General features: G+C 35.5%; 2 protein-coding genes across 2 annotated transcripts; both read right to left on the bottom strand.

The window, feature by feature from the left end:
- Window positions 1-2139: 2139 nt before the first annotated feature.
- Window positions 2140-7107, bottom strand: LOC136815325 (green fluorescent protein-like). The gene is made up of 6 exons (XM_067071765.1): window positions 7064-7107; window positions 6273-6423; window positions 4217-4473; window positions 3434-3600; window positions 2956-3077; window positions 2140-2509 (listed from the first exon to the last, which is right to left on the bottom strand). Exons 2-6 carry the CDS (start codon window positions 6363-6365, stop codon window positions 2306-2308), a joined length of 843 nt encoding a protein of 280 aa, XP_066927866.1. The 5' UTR covers window positions 6366-6423; window positions 7064-7107; the 3' UTR covers window positions 2140-2305.
- Window positions 7108-11069: 3962 nt separating this feature from the next.
- Window positions 11070-24860, bottom strand: LOC136815324 (uncharacterized). The gene is made up of 4 exons (XM_067071763.1): window positions 23588-24860; window positions 16306-16409; window positions 13861-15177; window positions 11070-13549 (listed from the first exon to the last, which is right to left on the bottom strand). Exons 1-4 carry the CDS (start codon window positions 24829-24831, stop codon window positions 13218-13220), a joined length of 2997 nt encoding a protein of 998 aa, XP_066927864.1. The 5' UTR covers window positions 24832-24860; the 3' UTR covers window positions 11070-13217.
- Between the last annotated feature and the right edge of the window lie 314 nt (window positions 24861-25174).

Below are 25174 nucleotides of genomic sequence, written 5' to 3'. Positions count from 1 at the left end.
AACTATCTTTTTAATTGCAAACAAATTGCGTTCAAATGTATGTTTATTTCTTTATGCAGCCATGTGCATACTTTCATTTTGGGCATTCTTTTCAACCACTTGTGCAATACCAATTTTTTGTTCATTTCGATTGTTTGTGCATCATTAAAACAGTTCTGTTTGACATTATGCACTTCTTCGGTACATTTCTCGAAACATCTAGACAATATTTCGTTTGTTTGCTTTGTTTTCAAAACTTTTCAGCTTGATAAACAACTTTTTTCATCTTCTGTGATGAAATTTTGAATTTAGTCAAGTTATTCGCTTGACTGCTTCCTCACATTCAGCATGTGTTCATGCTTGATTTATTGGTTTTGATTTAAATCTTCTAATTTTACTTTAATTTTTCTCTCATTTTGCGCATGATATTTCTCATCCCCCTTTTTTTTTATATTGAATTCTATCTTAGCCTTTTGCTGATTTCAAAAGTTTTTCCTTTATATCTTTCTGGGATTTCTCTTTTCCATACGGTACATAATCTTTGGTGCCTCTATTTGTTTAATACTTCATTTCTATTAGATGCCTTCCCAAAGCGTGTTTGCGTTTAAATGTGTAATCTTGCTGGACTACCATTTCAATGTGTGCTTACGTTAAGCAAATACACCGTTGTCTTTCTCATCAGGAACATATTCATCTGTGTATTGCTACTCGCCTTCCTTCGGCTATATTACTCATGATACGTACTCTATGACATTTTATTTCTATTCAGGCTTGCAAACTCAAGTCAACGTCCTCGATAATGGGCCCTTCGAGGATGAATTCTCGAAGATTGCGTGCTCTGACATTATGTATACATATTCTTATTCGCTGCGAATGATTCGCACATGCGATCGACTTTCAACCATGGTTTCTGCTGTCACTGCACAAGGCATCAGTACATATCCCCAAACCATGGACTTTCGTTAACGCGTTATCGTTCCTGGAATATACTCAAATTTCAGTTCTTCAATTTTACGTTTCCATTTATATTTTCTATTCTTTACTTGTATTGCGCCTTAAATCTTTAATCTTCAAATTGCTTTTACTGCACCACAATTCTTTATTTCATATTTCACCATAAATATTTGTAAGTCACAACATTCGTATTTTCTCACAAATACCCGCAAATCACAAAAATTCGTACACACGTACCTCTTGTAATTGCCATTATACGCTAATTAACTTCGTCGTAACCCTGACAAAGGGGAGCTTCCGGGTGCTGACCTTGCTCAAAGGAGCCCGGGAACAGTTTAGTGTCTTACTCAGGACTTACTGCTACTCATAAGAATTCATTCAATATTGATCTCTTTGTTAAAGAACCTTCAGATTTTCTCATTTCTATTACATTCCCCAGAACAGCACAATGGTCCGAGACCCATTAGGATCTCGGTAGAACCTCCATTTGTTAGCCTTGTGAGCTAACAAAATGTTGTTCTGGGGGTGTGATAAATGTAAAAATTTGTAACTACGGTTTTCTTATGTCTTTACTCTATGAACTCCGATATATTCTATTTCCTTCATCCAATTATCTCTAGGACCTGATAGCTATATCAACAACCTTGCGCATAATGATGCCCAAGGTGTGTTGATATTCGCTAGCATAGCTAACATGTGACCAGTGAAACAATAATAAAATTTGATTGGCTATTTTTTCAACCGTTATTAGGGTCTGAGAAATTCAAACTCTCAACCCATACCATGCTATATATTTCGCCATCAGTTTATAGAATAAGAAATCATAGCATGGATCTCCAGGCTACACCGGTGACCATTTAAACTCTAACGGGTTACTGAGACAGGGGTTTTTGTCAACTAAAATTGATGAGTACTCTATGTTACAAATTAACGGCCCCCGCCCCCCCAGACATTATTAGGACTCCCCGTTTATTAATTTTTAAGAAAATTTTCAGTTGTTAAAGAGAAGGCCCGCTATTTTGCTCTAAATAGTCTGATTTTAGCCTATAGTTCGAATCATGGGTTTTTAGAAGTACAATTTCCAAACCCCCCGGCAATAAAGTCCCCCCCGGTTTATTAAAATCTCGAAAATCATCCACCACCACCCCCTTTTATTCGAACCCCCCGTTTATTTGGAACCTAAGAGTAAGCAATAGATGGAATAACATTTTTGTCATGAAATTTTGTATTCTTTTTACAATGCAAGTGTTTGTGCAAAATTTATTAAATTTACAGGAATATATATAAAAACATGTGTTCAAAATAAAACTGTTACGTCAGCCGAATGTTATTTTATAAGCTTTGACATTCGACTACGGGCGAGATGCGAACTTTATTTGTAAGTGTCCAAATCGATAGCTTTGATGACTTCAACGATGGTTAAATGGTCAGTTTCATCATCATCTGGATCTTTACCGAAAGATGTCCAAACAGAAAGATGATGGTACATTGGATAATCCTCTTCCCAGGCTCCTAATGGTTTGTTGAATTGGGCGTGGCGAGTCATTTGATGTCCTCCACCCATAACGTCAAAAGCCTAAAAAAGGAGAATCGTTGATTACTAAAATCGACATTGGAAACATGGTTTTTGCTGGCAAATACCGATTGAATTGGAATGAGTATTTTGTACAGCGTTCATGACCGAAAAGATGCACCCTCTATATTCTGGCCGAAATTTAAAAAACAAAGAGACGAAAATTTGTATGCCGTAAAATCACAAAGTATGGGTCAAACTAATAGACCTTTTCATAAATGACGTCACGACATCACTTGCCTCGTTTTGAAATTATTGCCAAGGTGATCAACTCGCAGCGGATTTTATTAAAACTACTTTCTATTCATAAAAAAATCAATTTTCTCAAGGGATATAATCACTATGGTGATTGTTTGAATACGAGATAATGAGGATGCACGTGACGTAATTTTTGAAAAGGTTTATTAAAACTGTTATGAAAAACCTAATTGATAAGAGTAAGACCTTACCTTATTGTATTCGATTTTCATGCCACCGTTTTTACGATCAGGAAGGATGTAGATGATGTGCGGTGGTGAATGGTAAAGAACTCTCATTCCCAAAATGTTACCGTTAGATTTGAATCCAGTGCCTGTTAAGTAAAATAAATAAAAGTAGCCTAATATCAAAATGATCATTTCAAATACTTTTGATCCTCAGAAAAGTGGCTTCCTATAACCATATGTGTACCTTTATCAAAAAGCTTAATTTCAAATTGGTCACAAGAGTTAAGTAGAGCAAATTTACTGTCATTGTTGTATCCTCTACACCCACCTCTTCCTTGTTTCAAAGTTTAAGTATGTTATATGGATGTCATGCAAATTATTGGGATCGTCTAGGCTGTAAGGTTACCCTAAATTTAGGGTAACTCTCGGACGGGAATTTAATACACGGGATTAGCATATCCCCTATAAAAATATATCAGAGGGATGCGTGTGACCTACTTACCATCAAGCACGACTCTGTTATAAAGGGTTCCATCTTCGTAAGTGATTTTTGCTTTGACGTCATATTGACCATCGTCATCAAAACTAATGATTCTATCTTGTGAATAACCGTCAGGTTGTGTGCTCTTGAAAAAGTCGGCAATGTGACGTGGATATTTGGCGAAACAGCTATGAAAATATATGAAGCAATAACGAAGTCTATTGGTTGAGCAAAAATAGCTTATTTTGAAAAGACCTTGAAAATGTGTTTAACTAATAGGCCCACTTAACTAGCATTTCAAACAATTCTTGAAAATCTTTACATACAAGCCACGGTAGTGAATACCCAGCGCGTAGACCAGCGTCTCCAAAGTGAAGCCATTTTGGAATAACAAAAAATAAAGGAAGCCAAAGAACCTTTTCAGGTTAAGAAAAAAAAACAAAGAAAAGTACCCCAATGAAAATCCAGATTTTTTTCATGCATGCTTTTCTTAACGAAAACGTTTAAAGGGTGTTAAAAGTAGAAAAGCTCTTCCACCATTTTTTCCACTCTTGCCTAAATGTTTAAATTTACCCCAAAAATAAGGTGTAAAGACTGCCATTCCATCAAAACAGGTGAAGTAGACAATATGTTTCGGACCTCTAATTGTGATACTTACAAAACACCATAAGATAAGCTGATATTGTTGCTATAATTTTGAAAACTCACGAAGCTTCTGATTGGTCACGCGCTGAAATTCTATTTTAATACCTTGGTAGGATTTCCTACCGTCATCGGGCTTTATATATCTGTGGCTATACTTACAAGACACCGTAAGATAAGCTACTCAAAATGGTAGCCCAAGGTACGGGAAGATCACCAGTAGTACAGATATATTTGGATTTGATCAATCCAGTAGTTCCATCTCCAGTCCCTTCACCTTTGATGGTGAACTTCATTCCTTCCACATCTCCTTCGAGCTCGGTAATGTATGGAATTTCTTTTTCGAATAATTTTCCTCCTTCTGTTAATGCTGTAGATGACATTTTAGCAGCTTGATTTAAGTTTTGTGCACGGAATACCTAGGTCGGTGTTTTTTACACTTTTGGCGAAAACGTGAAGTTTTTTAAAACACGTTTTAGAAATAAATACAAAGTGCACCTTTTCTTAATTGGATATCAGGGGATCGGCAAAGGATTGAAGATTCCATTCCTTTTTTCCCGAGCCTTCTAGAGAAACTAAGCTAGTACTTATAACCTTTGAAAGTTAGGAGCACGTTAGGATTAAACGATTCCATAATGAAAATGGATTATGGATTCCATGAGCAATAACTTTTGATATAATGTGGCTTTAGAACTGAAATTTTGCAGGATGGAGCATTTATGTACTTTCTATTCCTAAATAAAAAATCTTCCAGCTGGGAGCAGTTTGGAATTACTTATTCCTGATTTCTTTTTGAGTTTGAGTCTTTTTGAACTGAGGATTGGAGTATGTTTATTTGACATTAAGTAGTTCGAATTTAACTATTTGGAAGGTTTGGGTCCCTAAGACCACGAAAATAAAATTTTCCACTAGAATAGAGCATCCAAGGATTATGGAATCCTTCATTGAAAGAAGCATACTTTGCCTTATCCAAAATGAGCGTATTAGTCTGGAATGAAATATCCTACAAGGCTCTAAACTGATTTTTTACGTTATACGTGATATGTCGTTACGTCTATGCCTTAAAATAAGCTCAGATAGAGCCCCAAAGGATTAATAATTCCATTTTGCGAAAAGTTGGGGCTGGGGTTGGGTGCACCACTTCAATCGCTTTAAATTGGAGTTTTTAATCCTCCTAAAACGCTCGTTTAAACCGCACTTTTTGGTATCTGAGAATGTTTTAACGTAAAGTGCAATTGACTTTTGATTGATTTTGGATTGTAATCAGCCCATTTTAACGATGAAATGTATCTTTTATAATTGTTCAAGTTCAGAGATGTTTTCCGGATGGAATTTCGGATCCAAAAGTGCTCTTCATCATTGTTTCATAAAATATGGAGATCGTGTGACATGTTGAGACCATCAGAATAAATCCAAGAGCCACGTAACTCTCATAATTCCAAAGTTCATAAAATCTAATATTTTGGAATATTGAATCCTTCTTCGCTCCTGGGACCAAAACCAAAGCTCTAAGCTCGTGTGCTCCACCTTTTTGGAAGATTTCATCCCAAAATCCTCGTTGAAACTTATATTATTCAAGAAAAACCGTTTTTTAGAAAATTTAATGTCACGTTTTCGCCAAAAGTGTAAAAAACACCGACCTAGAATAGATTAAAGATAACATACACAACTAAAAAAGACGTTTTTGAAAGTTTCGGGGGAAATGAAGACCCTGATATTCCTTTGAAAAAGGTTGCTTATCTAATTTCAGTAAAAAAGGTATAAAACGAACCTATACATTAGTGATAAGGCTAAAATTTGGAAAGAACAGTCTCGATATGGAATCATAAATTTTGATTGTTAATTCTTGATATGCGTAAGTCATTTTTCTAGCGGAAACACCCTAAAAAAGCCGGGATTTGATCCCTCTGTTACTAAAGATAGAGGTCAAAAACCGGCTTTTTTGGGTGCTTTCGTAGTATAAGGCTAAAATTTGGAAAGAACAGTCTCGATATGGAATCATAAATTTTGATTGTTAATTCTTGATATGCGTAAGTCATTTTTCTAGCGGAAACACCCTAAAAAAGCCGGGATTTGATCCCTCTGTTACTAAAGATAGAGGTCAAAAACCGGCTTTTTTGGGTGCTTTCGTTAAAAAATATGACGTCATCTTGACTTACGCATATCAAGAATTGTTCAGATATTTGTGCCTCGTAACTCAATAAATATATATTCCTACCTTCTCTAAAAGTGTACATTTCCGTCTAATTTGAGAATTGTAAGCGATTTTTCGAACTTCCATTACTCGATAGCATCTTATAATAGTGTTCATGTTTTGAATTTGTTTACTTCGTCAGAACTGGATGTGTGTTAGCCAGGAAACAAGAGATCTGCGAGTTTAACAATAAGCAGATATTCAATGGGTAAAAGTTGGTTATTGAGATTTATTAACCCGAGGTGATGTAATATTCAACGAGGCCAAGCCGAGTTGAATATACATCACCGAGCCAAACGTTTCACTTAAAACACTCCCATAATCGAACGTTCGAATGTCTTTCTTTCTTAATGATTTTCTTAATTACTTTAAGTCATAAAATTTGTTCATGAAATTGACAATAGATTTATTTTAATGAATTTCTTTGATAACAACAAGAGCAACAAAAAAACTCAAACTTTGAAAGCAAAATTTGAAAAAAAAATTCTACCGTGGTATAATAGCCATGGTATATCAGGAATTATTCAATGGCTGCTTTTGCCTACAGGTATATAATAAGAAGAAATATACTCCAAAAATCAAATTCTATGATCTAATCAGCAGAAATAATCAAAGTTCTTGGCCCCTTTGCCAAGAAACTTTTGTATCGTCTTAGAAGTTTGTCAATTTGAAAAATAGTTTTGTATAGTTAAATCACTGCAATATTTTTCCACAAGGTGTCAGAAATCGAAAATTAGTTTCCAAAGTATTGGAACAAAGTCACATTGAAAGAAATCAAAAGACAGAAGAAAGTTTAGGAAAGAATAAAACCGTACCTACTTGAATGAATGTCTTGTGCTTAAGATGTCTTGTGCAACTTTCATAAATTGTTGATTTTTTATATCGATTTATAACGAGGAAATTATAATGGCAATTCCCAGGACAGTGATTTCAGGCTTTTTTATAAGAACAAACTATATTAGAACACCACAAGGCTTCGATGGCCAAAATGCTAACAAGTTAATAACATTTTAAGTCTTTACGGACTCGAAAATTTGTTTTAGGAAAATGGGTAAAAATGGTCACAAGATGAACAAGATAAAGAACATTTTAAGAACATATCTAGGCTTAACACCCAAAAAGTTAAGAACATCCAAAGGCTTCAAAATTTTTGGATGTTCTTTTGCAAAAAAAAAACGTTTATTGTAACTGTTCCTTTACTTTATGACCTTCAACACAAAAAATATATCTTCTTACATCTCAAGGGAATTATGGTGACAAACCCGGTGAACAGGATTTACGATGTATTGGTTTTGCTAATTGAGGGTTATACGATTGATTTTGAAGAGGCTAGATCAATGAAGTATGAGCCCGAACTGCTAGAATCGAATCTCTTTGGTATGATTTGAAGCCTACCAAATCGTACCAAAGTTGCACGGCCTAGCGTGGTTTGCCTGGTTTTTACACAAATGACAGATTGAAACTAAAATTTACACCTAAATTTTGAAAAAGATATCACTTGAAAACAAACGAATCGCTAGATTCAATCCGTCGTTAAAAATACGGCGCATATTTTAAGGCTTCACTTTTTCTTGCCTGAGAAAGGTTAAAGATTCGATTCTAGCCCTTAGGGCTTATACTTCATTGGGCTAGATCCTCAAAGCAACTTATTCTCCATCCAAAACATGATCCACGTGATCCACGTGGCTTTTACACAAACACCAGATTGAAACTAAAATTTATCACCAGATTGACCTTGGCGTGAAAACAAAGCAAGGGTAAGATTAACAATGCCTTATAAACCTTACTCAAAACTTCCATAACACGAACAAATTTGTGTCATCCCCCCGCGCTGGTTCAAGTTATGAAGGTCCCACTTTTCCTTATATATTATCTACTGAGTGCGTTAGGTCGATGGTGTAGACCTTGGTCGTTTTCAGACAAGATTCTCGAAGCAGTTTACCGACCTTAGTTCAATGATCAGAGAGAAGGTGCGCTATATAAGGCAAAGCAAGATTTGTGATGGTTTTGAAAAATCATAGAAGAAAAACACCTCTCACGAATGTAAATTAAAATTCTATTGCTCCAAAGCTCAAATATTCTCGAGGGATGGTTTTGGAGGTTAATTTTCAACATTTAAATTTCGAATGGGTTTGACATTAAATTCAATTTCTCAGTGGGGCTGGAATTGTAAGAAATATTTCCCGAATTTTCCATTGGGGTTTAAAATTTTATTCAAACCCAAGGCTAAATTGTCTATTTTCATGAAAAAATAGATTCTTGAAAGCTACAAAGGGGGGGGGGGTTTCAGGGGGTACCCAATTCCGCAATTCCGCCAATTTTTTCTCCGATTTCCGTCAAACCGTCTTAAATTGAACCAAAATTCCGTCACCGAGAATTCCTTTGAAATTCAATATTTTTGTCGAAAATTCCGTAAATTTTGAATATCTTTTACCAATTCCGATATTCCGCAATTTTTTTTGCTAAATTCCGTTTTTCCGCACTAAAATTGTTTAATTTCCCGTCTCCGTCAGAGAACCCAATTTCCGTAATTCCGTCTAAATTTTCGCCAAATTCCGCCACTCCGTCCGAAAAAAGGGCCGATTCCGCTCCTCCGCCAACCATGAAACCCCCCCCCCTACAAATGATATTCTATCTTATGCTTTATTTAGTATCATGATGTACACATACAAGAAAAGCCTCTAGATTCAAAATATGTTCCGAGGGGTAAATCACTCGAAAAATTATCGTACACCTCTACAAAAAGTCAAAAAAAAAGTCAAAAAAAAGTGAAAAAGTCAAAGAAAAAGTCAATAAGTCAAAAATAAAGTCAAAAAGTCAAAGAAAAAGTCGAAAATTTTTAGAAAAAAGTCCATTTTCACTGTTCATGCCTTGCAACCATGAGAAATGTTCAATCTAGTTTGAATTTACCCATGAGCTGCATTTTAGTGTCCATTAACAGATTCCAGAATCAGTTTATATACTTTAAATAATCAAACATGGGACGGCAATTCGGCCACCATTTCACCAAACTTCCAAAGTCATTTGATTTGAGTTAAGGAAAGGCGTATTTAAAAATACACGATTTCTCTTTCGATTTTACAGTAAGTGAAAATACAGACCAGATATGTATCGACCAATGGTCCCAAGTTAGAGACGGTTGACGGTATGTGAGTCGAGTTTGAAAAATCAAGCCACCGTCCGTTTAATTTTATTTAATGCGTAGAATCATGAAAAAAGTCCCAATCTTGCTCAAATTTACACATGAGCTGCATTTTAGTCCCCGCTAACATATTCCATAATCAGCTTGGAATAATTCTGTGTCGAATTTGAAAAATCAAGCCACTGCACCAATCGTCAAACGAGACAGATCCAGAAATAACCATTTTCACACGCGTAGCCTCATGGAAAAAGTACCAATCTTGTTCCAATTTACACATGAGGTCCATTTTAGTTTCCATTACCAAATTCCAGAATCAGTTTACTTTTAATAATCATGTGTTGAGTTTGAAAATCATACCACGTCCCACCACTGACCGTTGTTACATGTTAGGGACAGATCCAGAAGTGACTGTTTTCTTGTGTAGCATCAAGGAAAAAGTTCCAATCTTATTCAAATTTACACATGAGCTGCATTTCAGTTTATTTATTTCTATATCAGAAGCCATTATTTCTTAAAAATAAAGTCTTCTCAAAAACAATAAACTAAAAATAAAAGTAATTTAAGGTAGAATTTTCACTCATAAAACGTTATGAAAACTTGAGCAAAGACTATAAGATATGGCAGAATGTTGAAAAAGGTTTATAAAAGAAAACCATTACAAAATATCTTTGGTTTGAAAGTCTCTTGACCACTAAAGCAAAGAAAATGTTCAAGAAAGTATGAATCAACCTCCTCGCTTCGACCGCCATCTTGTTTTGTTTTGAAAATTGTTTTTGAAAGAGCGCGGAATCAGAAAATATATCTTTTGTAGCCAGTATCCGACTTTAGCAACCTTTTCCCTCTCCAAACGGCAAAATTAAAAAGTGTGTTACTGGTTTTAAGCGCCGTTTCTACCAAAACGGACGGACAGATGGATGGAAGGACGGACGGAAAGTTGCAAATGAAAGGCCCTATCGCTAGCGCTGGGCCAAAAAAAGTCTTATAAAAGTCAAAAAAATTCTTGAATGGGCGGATGGGTGGAGCAAAATTTATAGGTGGTTTGCGTTTTTTGACAGATTTGGGCGGAAAATGTTGGGCGCCCGAAGGCGGTGGGCGTTTTTGTTGGAAAAAGTCCAAATGAAAGTTTGAAAAAAGTCAATAAAAAGTCAAAAAGTCAAATGAAAATTCAAAAAGTCAAAAAGTATCGTACACCTTTTTTCAAGTGATTTACCCCTCGATATGTTCAGAGATATCACATTGTCTATTTTCCTCGTCCATTTCCAAAATCCCCAAAGGTTTAACTGATCTTGATCCAGTGTATTTGACTATTCGCCATATTCTGGCCGAATTTCTTTAACCCCCCCGGTTTTTCCTCTATAAAAAAAGCAACAAAAATTCTTAACAAACATATATACTTATCTTCTCTATTGCAGTAAAGTCACCATAAACGCGTAAGCACCAGGGGACTGAATTTCCTTCTCGTCAAGGGACGGCCATAAACTATTCAACTTAAAAGGGTATTCAAATTATTGAAACTCTCTTCTCGTAGACTTTCTTGACCTCGCATGATGGAATTGGGAAAAGAAGAATCATATTACATTTTGTTGAGTATAAGTTTTACGAAGATATTTTGTTTTTGAGGCATTCAAGATTAAATAATAAGACAATGTATGATGAGTTGGGGAAAGAATACAACAATATTTTGTCGAGTATAATTTTTACGAAGATATTTCGCCATGAGATATATCAAAAGGTCCATTACAATATTTACAAATCATCTCTAGCCTTTTAATAATGTCTGGTGCATGTTTGCATTCAAGCTATTGCTGTAAACGACATTGTTTCAACGTTCAACTAACGTTATAGGGGCGTTAGAAAAGCGTCGAATCAACGTTGTTTGACAGTCAGATGGCGGTCGGTTTCAATATTTTATCATATCATAGGTAATCGTCATTCCTATAATTCTGTCTGTTTAGTTTTCAAAAAAGGAAAAATCCACTCTTTAATGGATAGCCTTTTGGGCAGCCTCCTTCCAAGCGTATTCTGCTTTATTGATACTGATAGCACCATACATCTCTCGTGTCCATCAAAGTAACGTAAATAAAGCCTTGGATACATGGGGACGAGGTTGCCTAATGTCGTTATACTTGACATTGCAATAGCAAGTCTTAAGACCTATCGTAAAAGTATACAAGCGGTATAAAAACTTTCAAATTCTATTTTAAAATATTGAAATCGTTAAATTGAAAACGCTCTTCGTTCAAATGCAAATCATGCAGTATTTCAGTTTTTTACGGTTTTAAAAATAAAAGAATAAATTTTAGTCATGTCCAAAAATAATAAACGAAAAAAAAACCTCCAAAAATATAGCATATGTATATAAAAACAACCAAAAAAATAAAGAATCTATATTACCGTTTTTTACATACAATAATTAACAAAACTTTAAAGGAGTAAAATGACACCCAAAAATATACAACCAAAGGACAGTTAGTTAGTTATCTATTGGACCGGTGTTTACAATTGGGACATAATGTATTATCATCAACCACAAAACTTTCAGGTACCTAATAAACGGGGAAGGAGGAGCCTGGGAGACATTATAAGTAACAATAATATAAAGTAAGTGACAATCTCTATACAGCAAAATAAGGGACCTTTCTTTTGACAACTAAAAATGTTTTGAATGACGAGGGGTCTAAAGAACCCTTCGTTTACTAAAAATAGACAAAAAGAACGACAAATTTTGCTGTCCGCAACCCCGACCTAAAGTGACACTTTCATTTCTCTTAGTTTATTACGGGAATTAACTACATATGGTTTAAAGAACGATAAATTACGCATGTGCGTTACAATGCAGGATTCTTTAGAGGAACAGACTGGACGGTTGATATTCTCGGAGAGTGAGGATAGTGGAAAGATCAATAAATTAAATAATAAGTTCATTAGGCATCTAAAACTATGAATCAATGATAAAAGCTTTCACCATACAACCTTGACCGCAGGACCTGGCCTGGTTCTTTTAGCTAATGGAATGACTTAACTTTAACGAGTGAAGAAGAAAATTGACTGATGCTAAATGCTATCCAAGAAGTCTACAAATTAACCGGCCGTTTAACAAAATATATAATACATAGCTAAAAATATAGTATTCTTATTACCTCCAACACGTTACGCTAATACCTATATGCTCTAAATCCTCTTACAAGAAAAAAGGAAAAATAATCTAGCTCTCCAACAGAATTAATAGCATAATGCAAGAACCAAAGAGGCTAAACTTTGTAGCAGACAAACTTTAATAATTATCAACACCCTTATGTTATTATATCATTTTAAATAATCATCTAACCAAGCACATCGTAATAAAATGAGAAACACAGAGTGCCCGGGGAAAAAGCGGAACAGATTTAAAAAGAGAAGAAAAATCCTTATAAAATCTCGCCAGTTGTTAAGTTTGAAACCTTTAATTATTTAATTTCTTTGTCAAAAGTATGTTCAATTACCTCGGGGAGATAGTGACGAAGGATTTTCATATTATTATAATACAGTGGAGTCTCTTTAACTCGACTCTCTATAAGTCGGATTTTCCTTAACTCGAACAAGCCCCTTCAGTTAACGTTGCCTTATAAATCTTACTTCATATCTCGAAATGTCCTTAACTCTAGCTAACTTGTGTTCCCCGTGCGTGTTTGAGTTATACAGATTAGCCACAAAGATGCATTACTTCACGGCCTTGTTGATATGAATATTGTTCCGTATTTTCCCGAACACACTACATAAAGATATAACCCTAAATTGAGCATTAAAACAGATTTCCAAATCAATAAATTTTGTTATATTAATCTCATTTAGTCGTCCTCCTTTTTGGTTACGTCACTATGCGGCGGTTGCTTCTTGTTGCTAGGTGTGTTATTGTTTACGTGGTTACCATGACGAGCCACTAATTCAAGATGGTTAGCAGTGTCCAACAGGTATTTAGCAGCACGTCTGTAAGAGTCTATCATTAAGTGTAAAGAGAACATTTGTTGGTCGGGCGGACCGGGTGGACAGGGCGGTAGGTTTAGAGGTGATTGGACGTTGCTTGGATGTTGTTGAAGATGCGAGGTGAAGGGTGATAAAATATCAGGTGAAAAGAGGTTGGGTGTTAAGAGGGCGTCGTTTTTACTCTGCGGTGGCGTATCTGAAAACAAGAGGGTGAAAATAATTAAACATAAAATGGATGATTATTTGTAAAATTGAAGTTTTAAACCCATTGAAAAGAAAAGCACGAGTTCGGGTAATTCAAGAATTAAATTTCTGTTTCGCCAGTAGAAATTTCAGACGAAAATGCTAGCTTTCGAAAAACAGAGCGTTCGAAAGAATTAACGAAAAAGGCACATAAACTTCCGTGATATTGTGGTGACATTTGAAATCAAAACTTATAGCAAAACCACAGCTTTTCCTTAGTAAAATTCATGAACAAGATATATGTAAAAATCGTGTTGTATGTACCGTAAATTGTCTGTGTGTATTGATTAACTCGATAATCGTTCGCATTAGTCATCGTCAGTTTATGCATGTCTAACATCGATTCCCTTGGGTCTCTCGATTCATTCGATATTTTATCGTTTTCCTTCGGTAAAAACGATTCCACGCTATAACTACCACCACTCCCACCACTCTCACTTCGCTGAGGTGTTCGAATTTCAGATAAGCATTTCGGACTTTCGGCCGAGCTGACTCTTTGAATGGGCGGGGGCGTGAAGACTGGATAATGTGACGAAATAGACGGTAACGAACTTGCCGTCATGGCGGAAGGCGTTAGCATGTTTGGAAATTGTTTATCATCAACGCCTTCGATTTTTAATGGATTTCCACCGCCCTCAATTTTCATGGCGTTACAAATAGACTCTATACTGGCCAGTTTTTCAACAACGGGCGGAGTGGGCGTTAGAAAAGGATCAGTCGAGGCGAACGGTGACACGTGCTTAAAATCATTATCAAAGCTTTGGCTATTCGTATGTTTGGTTCTGCGTTTCTTTACCTTCTCTTCTTTCCCGTTTACGCCGTCTGAATTACGGTGTTTAATGGTACGTCGACGTCTTATTTTCGCCTTTACCGGCACCTCAGTCGGGCTTCCGTCGGCATTAGTTAAACCCACTTGCGTAATAGTGTTCGTGTAGTTTTCTAAATGTAATTCCGGATGGACCAGTTTGCTAATCCGACCGGGAGGTATTTTACGGACCGCGCTGGTTGCTGAAACATTTCTGATGGTAGATATCGTATCAATGACCATAGAGCCGGTATCTTTCGAATAATCGACAAGTTGTACACCGCGGCGGAAAAATCCTAAAATGTTACGAGCTTTATATTTCTTATCGTCGACAACGATTAAAGTTTCGTCCGAAGGCGCGTGAACCTCGATAGGGAATTTCTCGAAATACTCTCGTAAGCTTGTTTTCGTTTCGTCAGCTAATATGACGTAAGGTTCGTGAGGAGCGACCCGCCTCCAAAGCGCTTCGAAAGCGCGCGAATATTTAACGTCCACCAAGTCGAATTCTCTTCTTTCGTTATTATTTGTTTCCGAGGTGCCATTATTATTCTGATCCTTGGCCTCACTGTCTAAATTTTCTTCAGTAGATTGTTCACCGTCGCTTGTTTTCTTTTTAGCTGTCTCAAAGGGTAACGGGAAGAGCTCTTTATCCGTGTCGGGTTTACAAAAGAAATACGTTTTGTACTCAGGTATCGTCTCTGATTCGGTCGATGAAATGTTGTAAAGAATTTCGAAGACTTCACGAATAACGACTGCGCGACGGTATTCTGACCAACCTGTTGAATGGATGAAAACACATTACATCATTACAATATATTATTGCAGTTTCTTTTCACGCCACTAGCCCCCAAAAAATAATGACATTAAGAATGGTGTGAAAAGGGAAGGATAAAAATGAAAGTAAGAAAACTTTCACTCTTAAATTTTTTATGAACCATGTCTAAATTCAACGAATTTTCCCTGACATAAATGTTCTTCTAAAATAGACAAATAAAAAGTAGAACAGTAGCTTCTTTATTTAGTATTCATTGATATTATATTCAACGCCAGTTTGAGCGAATTTATGGAGCTATTCGTGATATTGAGAAAAATTCATTTCGAGCGAGTGAATGCTAGATATCTCAAGCTGAAATATACTTTCAAAGTTAAAACTAAAAGAGAAAATTGGAAACGAAAAGTAAAAGAGAATGTGAGAAAACGAACTCGTCCCAGGACTAAAATCGGACCCCGCCCTTATTTTTTTGAATATTCTAATATCACACCAAACAACTCGCAAAATATGAACATTCTTAGAACATTTTCAGGCTTGATCAAAACCAAAAAACGTTAAAAACATTTAATGAATGATGATATTATGTCCAAAGTAGTAGTCAAATCGTCAAAGCCGATAGTTAGAGAGGAATCTTCAACCTTTCCCGGGCAAGAAGAAAAGGAACCTTAGGAATCTAGTGATTTCTTTGTTTTGGCGTGGATTATTTTTCACAATTTGGCGATAAGTGTTATCTTCAATCCAGCGTCAGTATGAGAAACAAACGGTGGTCAGTTATAAATCTACTCTGTACCAGATTGTTTCTCACGTAGAACGTAGCGTATGAATTTTGAAATTTCCGTAGATATCGGGTCTGACAACAGAGAACAGGGCCCATACCATGTACCGGAAGGTGCCAAAAATATACTGACTATGGGGGTGCAACCATGGTTTGAGCCGACGGGAGAAAATTTCGATTTTGACCCTGCAGTAATATACTTTGAATAACGCTATTTCAGACTGACTTTCCCCGATAGGCCCAGATACGAAGCTTTAGAAAGTATGAAGCGTGAAATTTTTTAAAAATAATATTTTATTTGAAAAGCGCCCTCGAAAACTATAAATATAAAGCCTACGTAGGAGAATCCTTTTATACCTGTAGGGACGATTCCATGCCATGTTGCAATGCTGTAATCGGAAGCAGTCGGTAAGTACAGATTGATTGCCATCGAAGACACTGGGTAAATACGTTCCAAGTAACTAAAGAAAAGAAAGAATCAATGGTCAAAGCAGAGTTTCACATGTGAGGTTATCTGATACCCGATGTAGAAATTTTGCATTCTAACACGCTAAAGTGCTGAATATCGGGGAAATTTTCAATATCTGGACTGTTTAAACTACGGAGTTTCGCAAGACCATGTCACGGATTTCGCAGTGGAAGGCCTGAACCCATTGACTTCCAAGCCCTAAGGGTGAGACTCCTGGATGGGAAATGAAGCCACTTATTTCCCATCCAGAATGCCTGCACGTGGTTTTTACACAAACGCCGGATTGAAAGTAAAATCTAACGCTAGATTTCAAAAAATGCAGTCCTCAAAAACGAAGGAACCGCTAGATACAATCCGTTGTCATGATTGAGGCGTGTTCTAAGCACGTTCTGGATGGGAAATAAGTGGCTTTACTATTGCTTGCTTGGGAAGGGTTAGAGATTCTACTCTAACCCTTCGAGCTTTAGACTTTAATGCCTGAACCCCAGCGGGGGCATGAACCCCAGCCGAGTCCATTGATATACTATCAAACATTCGCTTAAGGAGATAAGGACTGGAGATAACACAATCAAAGACCGACTACCATCCCTCTCCGATAGAAAATTGGCCCACTCCTTTAGAGCTTTATCATGAGTATCAGAATCTGCTCAAAGATTACGTCAGAGACGGAAGAACATATTGAAGAGAATAAAGATTATTTTTGTTGATTTGTGTCGTGAACGTAGATAGATGTATTGCCCCAGCTGGCACACAACGTTGTTTTAACGTTTATCTAACGTTCACAACGTCTATATAACGTTAGATGAACGTTAAAACAACGTTGTGTGCCGGCTGGGGCAGGTTTTATTTGTATGCTTGACTTGAAAGTCATAACGATTTCGATTTTAGAGTGCTTAGAGGAAAGACGTGAAAACATCACAATAAATAAAAAGTCTTAAAAGAAGGTACGGGAAGTAATATTGAAATGGGTTGGTCAACAAAAGATTGAAATGATTTTGTTAGCATTTACTTGGTATTGACATGTCATTTTGGTGTTACGTTAGAAACACTATACAAACAGGAAAAATGAAGGAGTTATCACAGCCCAGTTTTCAATGACCTATTGAGAAATTTTTGATCAATTCAAATTTACCCAATTTTTAATATGTGAGTAAGTCAAATTACATTGTTAAACAGTTCCAAAATACAGTAGAAATTAAAAAAAAAGTGCAAAAATTTAGAACATCTTTCCGTGTACATATTCCCATTGGGGATAATATTTTCTCTTGAATCCGTGGTCAAAACTGGTCAAAACATCGTTTTCCGTCCGAGACGTCCGAGAAAATGGATTTTACAAACAAATAAGCATTTGTTCTTTAAATTTTGCTTCTGAATTATGCAGGATTTTGGGAATGAAGAGCCCCTACATAAACTTCACGATTAGTTTTATCTGCCCTTAAGGCTTTAAGGGTCCGATTTTTAAAAGGCCAAATTTTGGGCCGCACGTATGGTTGTTTTCACGTTATGGTTGAGTCGAGTGCCCCCGGTCAAACCTTAGCCCTGTTAAATGGGGTATTTATTTGACACATTTATCGATGGAGGATAGGTTCACATCTCTGACACAGGGATGTATAATCTCAGATTGTTAACGGGCCTGAACATTTGAACGTCGTTATAGTAAGATGTTTTTAAAAACAAACAGCAGTGTGTAATTTATAAAACTCATCCAAGACGACGTGCCATTATTATAATACGGTAGTAGTGTAGTTTAACAAATAAAATGATCATATTACAAAATAATTGTTGTATGTTTGTTACACGATTTTGATACGTAATATCAAATTATTTTTGAATAGCAGGAGACGTGAAATAACACAAGCTTTTCTTGATTGGTAAGGTACAGTACAGTCAATTCCCTTTCAACTCGACCACCAAGGGAAATATAACCGTTTAAGTTCAAAGTGAGGCTGTTTGACTTTACTTATCATTCACAAATTAACGTTTAGAAAACTCGAAAGATTTGAACATATTACAGCGTGTCCCAAACAAAGCTGACACATTTTCATACAAAATAAAATCCTCATTATTTATACCAAATTTTATGACTTAATTATATTTAATAATTCAATCATCTTGGGAATTGAATATCTATTGATTGAACAGAGAATTGTAATCTTATTTCAAATATTAAGCCCGATTTAGATAATGAGTTTTGAGGATTTTACTTTATAAAGAAATATGCCCCCTGTTTTGGTACACACTGTATGCACGCTTTTTTTTTATAAGAATGGTGTAAATCCATTTCATCATGGATATTCTTAACTTTTTTTGGGAAAATCATCCTAAAAATTCTTACAGCATTCTTAGGTTAGGATCCTAATTGAGACTAGATTTAACATTCGGTACATACGTCTCAAGCATAAAATGGAATTTTCGTGAAGGAGTGATCCTTACTTAGGGGTAATTGGCAATTTATAATTGAAAATGCTCTAGAAATGGCATTCTTAGCTTGAGTAGTCAAATTCCATGATGGTGATATTCTTAGCATTATTCTTAATTATTTTTGCCATTTTCATCATGGACATTCTTATGAAAACAAGTAATACTTTAATGGACCTACCTATTTATAAAACGAATAATTAGAATTTAATGGAAGTAATGTATAATTTTAAATTTCGATTTATATATCTATTGGAACGGAGAAAGCAATTAAGAAACGCATCGATGTTTAACGGTGAAAGAAAAATAATATCGACACTTTAATCAATCATTCATCTCGAGAAAATCTAAAAAAAACGCTTTTTTCGGGACATTTCCAGTTCTAGCGGCCGGAAAAATTTCTTTTTCGAAAATTGGGCTCTAGCTGTCACATTTTGGGCATTGCCATTTTACATCATTGTGCAAAAAATCATGAAAATCTGTCGAGTATAAGTTGAAAAAATGAAGGAAAACCGTTTTACGCCGGTTTTCGGCTGTTCCGGCGATTTTTAAGGAGTTCCGGATTCAAAGGATGATTTTTTTGGAAATCAAACGATGCTAAGTTTTGGGCATCATCATAAAGAACATTTTTCTGTAAAGAAACAATTGAATAAGTTGAAAAAATGTGACGGAAATGTGAAAAAACGACGATTTCCGGCACATTTCCGGTTCTACAGACCGGAAAAAATTTTTTTGCGGCAAACGGTTTTCGACACCTTTTCGGCAGTACTAATGTGCATCTATGTGCAAAAAATCGCAAAAAACTAATGAGAAAATCTCGAGAAAATCTCAAAAAACCGCTTTTTTCGGGACATTTCCGGTTCTAGCGTCCGGAAAAATTTCTTTTTCGAATATTGGGCTCTGTCACATTTTGGGCATTGCCATTTTACATCATTGTGCGAAAAATCATGAAAATCTGTCGAGTATAAGTTGAAAAAATGAAGGAAAACCGTTTTACGCCGGTTTTCGCCTGTTCCGGCGATTTTTAAAGGAGTTCCGGATTCAAAGGATGATTTTTTTGGAAAATCAAACAATGCTAAGTTTTGGGCATCCATCATAAAGAACATTTTTCTGTAAAGAAACAATTAAATAAGTTGAAAAAATGTGACGGAAATGTGAAAAAAACGACGATTTCCGGCACATTTCCGGTTCTACAGACCGGAAAAAATTTTTTTTCGGCAAACGGTTTTCGACACCTTTTCGGCAGTACTAATGTGCATCTATGTGCAAAAAATCGCAAAAAACTAATGATAAAATCTCGAGAAAATCTCAAAAAACCGCTTTTTTCGGGACATTTCCGGTTCTACCGGCCGGAAAATTTTTTTTTTCGAAAATCGGGCTCCGTCACATTCGAGGGTTTATAGTAATGCACCTTTGTGCAAAAAATCAGAAAAATTGAATGAGCCAATCTCGAGAAAAGTTGGTAACTAACGAACGAACGAACTAACTAACTAACTAACGAACACGGGTTAATTTATAGGACCTCCACCCCACCGGGGTAGGTCCAAAAAGCGTGTACTTTAATCGTAGAAATTTTAGCGGGACTAATTTTAGCGTATATTAACGAGTCAGGAAAATCTTGATTATTTTTGGATTTATTTTAGCGAATCACGATTTCAAAAAATTTCGCGTAGATAAATTTTAGCGAATACTTATATTAAAATGTATCAAGCCAATACAACCAGAAATTTCGCGCGGATAAAATTTAGCGGTCTGGCGATTCGGCGTGTTTTAGCGAGATTTATTTTAGCGAATCACGATTTCAAAAAATTTCGCGTGGATAGGGAAAACTCGCTAAAACGCTAAAATTAGTTTCGCTAAAATTTCTACGATTAAATATTATGGCCAATGACACAGCGAGCGCTTCTTAGAGAGAGAAGATTTTATAAAAGACTTGAAGACTTGCAAAGGTTTATATAGTTTGATTCGCAAACCTCTATAGATATATCTCCTATGTAGGAAACTTTTTTCGCTAGAGGATGAGCAGAAGCCTAAGGTTTATAGATAAATAGCTCTTCGAGATCTCGAATTCAAAACACATGTAAATGAACAAGTTTTGATTTGTTTTCATTTAGATATTAAGTACTTTTTCTCATTATCTAAGAATTCTAGCTAATCATTTTTTGAAAATTTATTAAAAAATCTGATTACCCAGAAGGGGAAACGAATTTTTTATAGGAACTTATGGAAGCTATATACAATGCTATCGTCCGTGTAATATATTATTATGATATTATGATATAGCATAGTTGTATATTATAAAACGTAATATGTTGCGGGGCGGAAAATAGAGTCTGTGTTGAGTCTGACATAGAGCCCCTCCGACTATTTTTCGCCAGCGCGGACAAAATTTTCTTCCGACTGCTAATTTACGTGTTTGGACCTTTGTTTTAAGTTGTCCGGTCAGCTGCAGAGTGATTTGAAATACGAAATTATTAGCCTGTAGTCTTGACACATTATATATCTTGTTATTGCAATCTCTAGATGTGTGAAAAGGGAATCTAATCTAACATTCTTTGCAAAGTTAGTTCTCAAAATCTTATTCAAGTTATTTTAAAATGTTTTTGATGTACTGAACTATATTTAAAAAAATACAAAAAGTGATTGCTTTTTACAGACAGCTTGTAAGATCTCTAGATGAAAGAAAGCGTTTAAAAAAAATTGATGTTTTTAAAAATAGGAGCTATCACTTTGAAAACATCTTAAATGAATAATAGTACACTATAAAATTAAGTAGCTTTTATGAAAACGTTATTAAACACAGTCATCACTGAAATGTCAGTCAGTCATCAATGAATAGAATTGCTCTTATTTGAAAAGACGTCATTCATGGTTTTGTGTGTGAAAGTAATATTGATCATATTTTAATTACTTTATCGTTAAGAGACTTAATACTGCTTTTTATAGAAGGGAGTTTTTATAAAACTCGAAATTCCACTAAACTCTAAAATTCGAACATAAACGAATCTTAGTTCGAATGTTTGTTAAAACGATTTGATATTATTACTCAAGTTTTTTGTCGCATACTTGTCACAGTGGAAACCAACCTTTAAATAAGGATGAACTATAATGCTTTAAAAAGTTTTCTTATAATTAAAACGTTTCCGTTTTTAAACATCGTACCATCAAAGAAATTCACAGAATTTTACAAGTCGAAAAGCTCTTTTCTATGATTATGCGTTTTTTCTCTATAGAGCTTTTAATAAACACTTTAAAAATATTGAACATTCAAGAAAGAAAGAAGGAAAGAAGGAAACTAAGCGTAGCAGCAAAAGTTTACCCCACCAATAAAAGTTTTAATAGTAAAGTTAAATAGTAAAATTAAAAATGTTCACAACACTTCAATAAAAAAAAACGCAAAAACGACAATCACCGAAAATTAATTCCCATGGTTTAAAGTTCTATAAGAAGGCCTAAAATTATAAGAGTTGTTTATCTCTTATGAAAAAGAACTTGTAATTCATTATAGAAAATATTAAAAAAACAACAAATAGGTCGAACGCTTACGTAATGGTCACGTGGGAGCATTTTAAGGACTTAAGCATGATTATGAATATTGCTGTTCTAAATTTTTTTGATAACTTTCAGCAAAAGCTGTTGGCGATTTTTGCTCAAGTTTTGAAATACTGCTTAACTCTGTAATAAAATGACATAATAGGGAAGTAGCTTGGTACTCTGTATCATCTCTACTGTAAGTAATTTGTACTAGAAAAAAATCGCGCCATCATGTAAATCCTGATTGATTTGCAAATACAATATTATAGAGACACATCAGAGAATGAAAGAAAAACATTGTTTTTTAATAACTCAGCTGACAAATCATGAGTATTTTGTCAGCATTCTCAGATTTCACAATATCAAGTATCACGAATGATGCATGTATAGGTTTCTCTTGTTTTGATTATTTTGATAGAAACAATCGCGAAAAGATGTTTTTGTAGTAAATAAACTCTTCAAAAAGATACAGCTTCATTTGTACTACAGTGTTTGAAAATAAAATTATTACACTGCACTGTAGAAGTGTCAGTTTGTATTTTTTATTGCTAGCTATTAAATCTGTTGGCTGACATTCCCCTTGAGATCCCAATTTAGTAATAGCTCAAACAAAAAAGTTTAGTTTTCCGCAATCAATTAACTCTTTGATTGAACGTGTTCTAAAGATAGAAACAGTATAATCTAATAATTTTTAGACACAATGAATAACCATGGCAGATAAATTATAACTTTAAACCCTTCAATCAAACAGTATATTTCCTTTTGAGCCTAACTTAAAACTCAAAACTGATATCTGTATATAAATACTTTCATAGCAAGTAGGGGAGGTACTAGGGCAAAATGGGTTACGGGGATGCTCCGCTGGTCAGAGTACCTTTTTTAACTTCCAAGAGTCCCAGGTAGGGTCACAAAAACACCAAAATAGAAAAATCAGTCCCTCGTAGGGTGCCTTTTTGGAAAATTTGGGGAAAAACTAGAAAATTTGAGAACATTTTGGAATTTCAGTCTCATTCAGGGTCACTTTTTTCGCAAATTTCGGCAAAACTTTTGAAAAACGAGTCCCACGTAGGGTCCATTTTTCGAACTTCAGCGGAGCACCCCCGTCAGACAGTAAGGGTAGTACTCCCCGGGCCTTATCCCTATTGAGCATCTTTTATCTACAGCTGATAAAAATACTTATATGATGAAGAAGACGTTAGAATAAGAATTTCAACTCACCTATCCAACTCATCAACATAATTGCGCATGTGCTTATACATCATTGGTTTATCACCGTTAGCATTCTCCAACTTCTGTTTGACCACATTGTAACAATGTTTGGTCACTGCTTTCATATCGTACTGCAAGTCAGAGTTCTCTACACGACTCAAACGAAACACATCTTGCAATGGTCCACGGTCACCACTCCAAAAACCTCTTGTTGCCATTTTAAGTAAAGTATGTTCATAAAAGCAACACGTGGCACTTTCTGCAGTGTTTATTGCGGGAGGTGTATACCCAGGTTTAAATGGCGGTCCTCCATAGGCTCTCTTGACATCACTGACAGAATGCAAACCACTACGTTTTCTACTCTTCTTCTGTGGAGAGATGAGGACCATTTCTCTAGCTCTCTTAAAGTCGTCATTAGTTTTGTTTGCTTGCTTAGCATCTTTCTTAGATCCTTGCTTTTTGGAACTTTTTCCATCTTCATTTGCTGCATTTGAGCCCTCTTCGTCCTGACCAGAGAGTATTTTTTGACTCTCTTGAACTAAAGTTTCTAGTAAAGAGTTATTACTAGGTGGCTGATCAAGGCGAAACAGCAATGGTGGCTGTTGTGGCGGCTCTTGAGGTATACTACTTCCATTGCTTAATACAGAAGCAGCATCAGATGTAGGGAAAGTAGCCATACTTGTGTCAAAGCTACTTGTTGAATTAGGTGACACAGAGTTCCTTTTATGAACAATATCAAAAGCTGATTTTTCTGTATCCGAGGACAATGCAGGGCTTGATTTTTCGTTACTTTCTCTTGTTGAAGGAATTACTGGTGGTAGTGTTGGCCTCCAAGGCATATCTTCCATTTTGATTCCAAAGCCTGATGCTGGGATATCCATGAAATTACGAAATGGACTATGCGAAAATGGAGGAGGAAAGGTGAAATCTGTAAATGGTCGAATTGTATTTGGTGGTGTGGGAGGAAACGGTGGTGGATAGAAATTTCCCATATTCATTGACGGTAAGAGTGAAGAAGTTGTTTCTGTTGAGGACATTGGTGCCATTTGAACCACAGGGACCTTATTACTGCTAATTTTTTCCGTCATCTCACCACCTGAATTTGATGTTAACTGATGAGAAGTATCTTCATCTTCAGTTTTCTTCCATTTTTCTGATTCATGAAGCTGTCCTGCGGTAGTAGCTAGACATTCTAATGCAAACAGGTTTGAAGAGACATTTGATTGTTTTTCTTTGACTTCCTTGTTATCCATAAGTTATGCAGTATTGTTTAATCATAATCCTTAAAAAGAGAAGTGGGATATTTACTATCGTATGCATTAAATTTACAACAACACAAAAATCAGCGAGTTTGAAATTCAAAAAACATGAAAAATGCTATGTAAATGGTTGATACCAGACAGCAACTGGTTGCCAAGATAAAAATGCAAACAAATTGAATGTGTAAAACATTAAATAGTAAATAAAAATCAGTCCATCTACATTTGTGTTTAATCTTCTTGATTGAACCACTGCAATTTTAAATAAAACAAGTAAAATTACTAAACACTGGTTTCAGCTACACTATGAAATCGTAAATGGTAAACAAAGGATAAT

Source organism: Clytia hemisphaerica, unplaced genomic scaffold (genome assembly GCF_902728285.1).
Source record: "Clytia hemisphaerica strain Z4C2 unplaced genomic scaffold, Clytia hemisphaerica genome assembly, whole genome shotgun sequence".
Lineage (NCBI taxonomy): Eukaryota > Metazoa > Cnidaria > Hydrozoa > Leptothecata > Clytiidae > Clytia > Clytia hemisphaerica.
The sequence above is the reverse complement of the archived record's forward strand: the minus strand, read 5'-3'. Positions and strand labels throughout refer to the sequence as shown.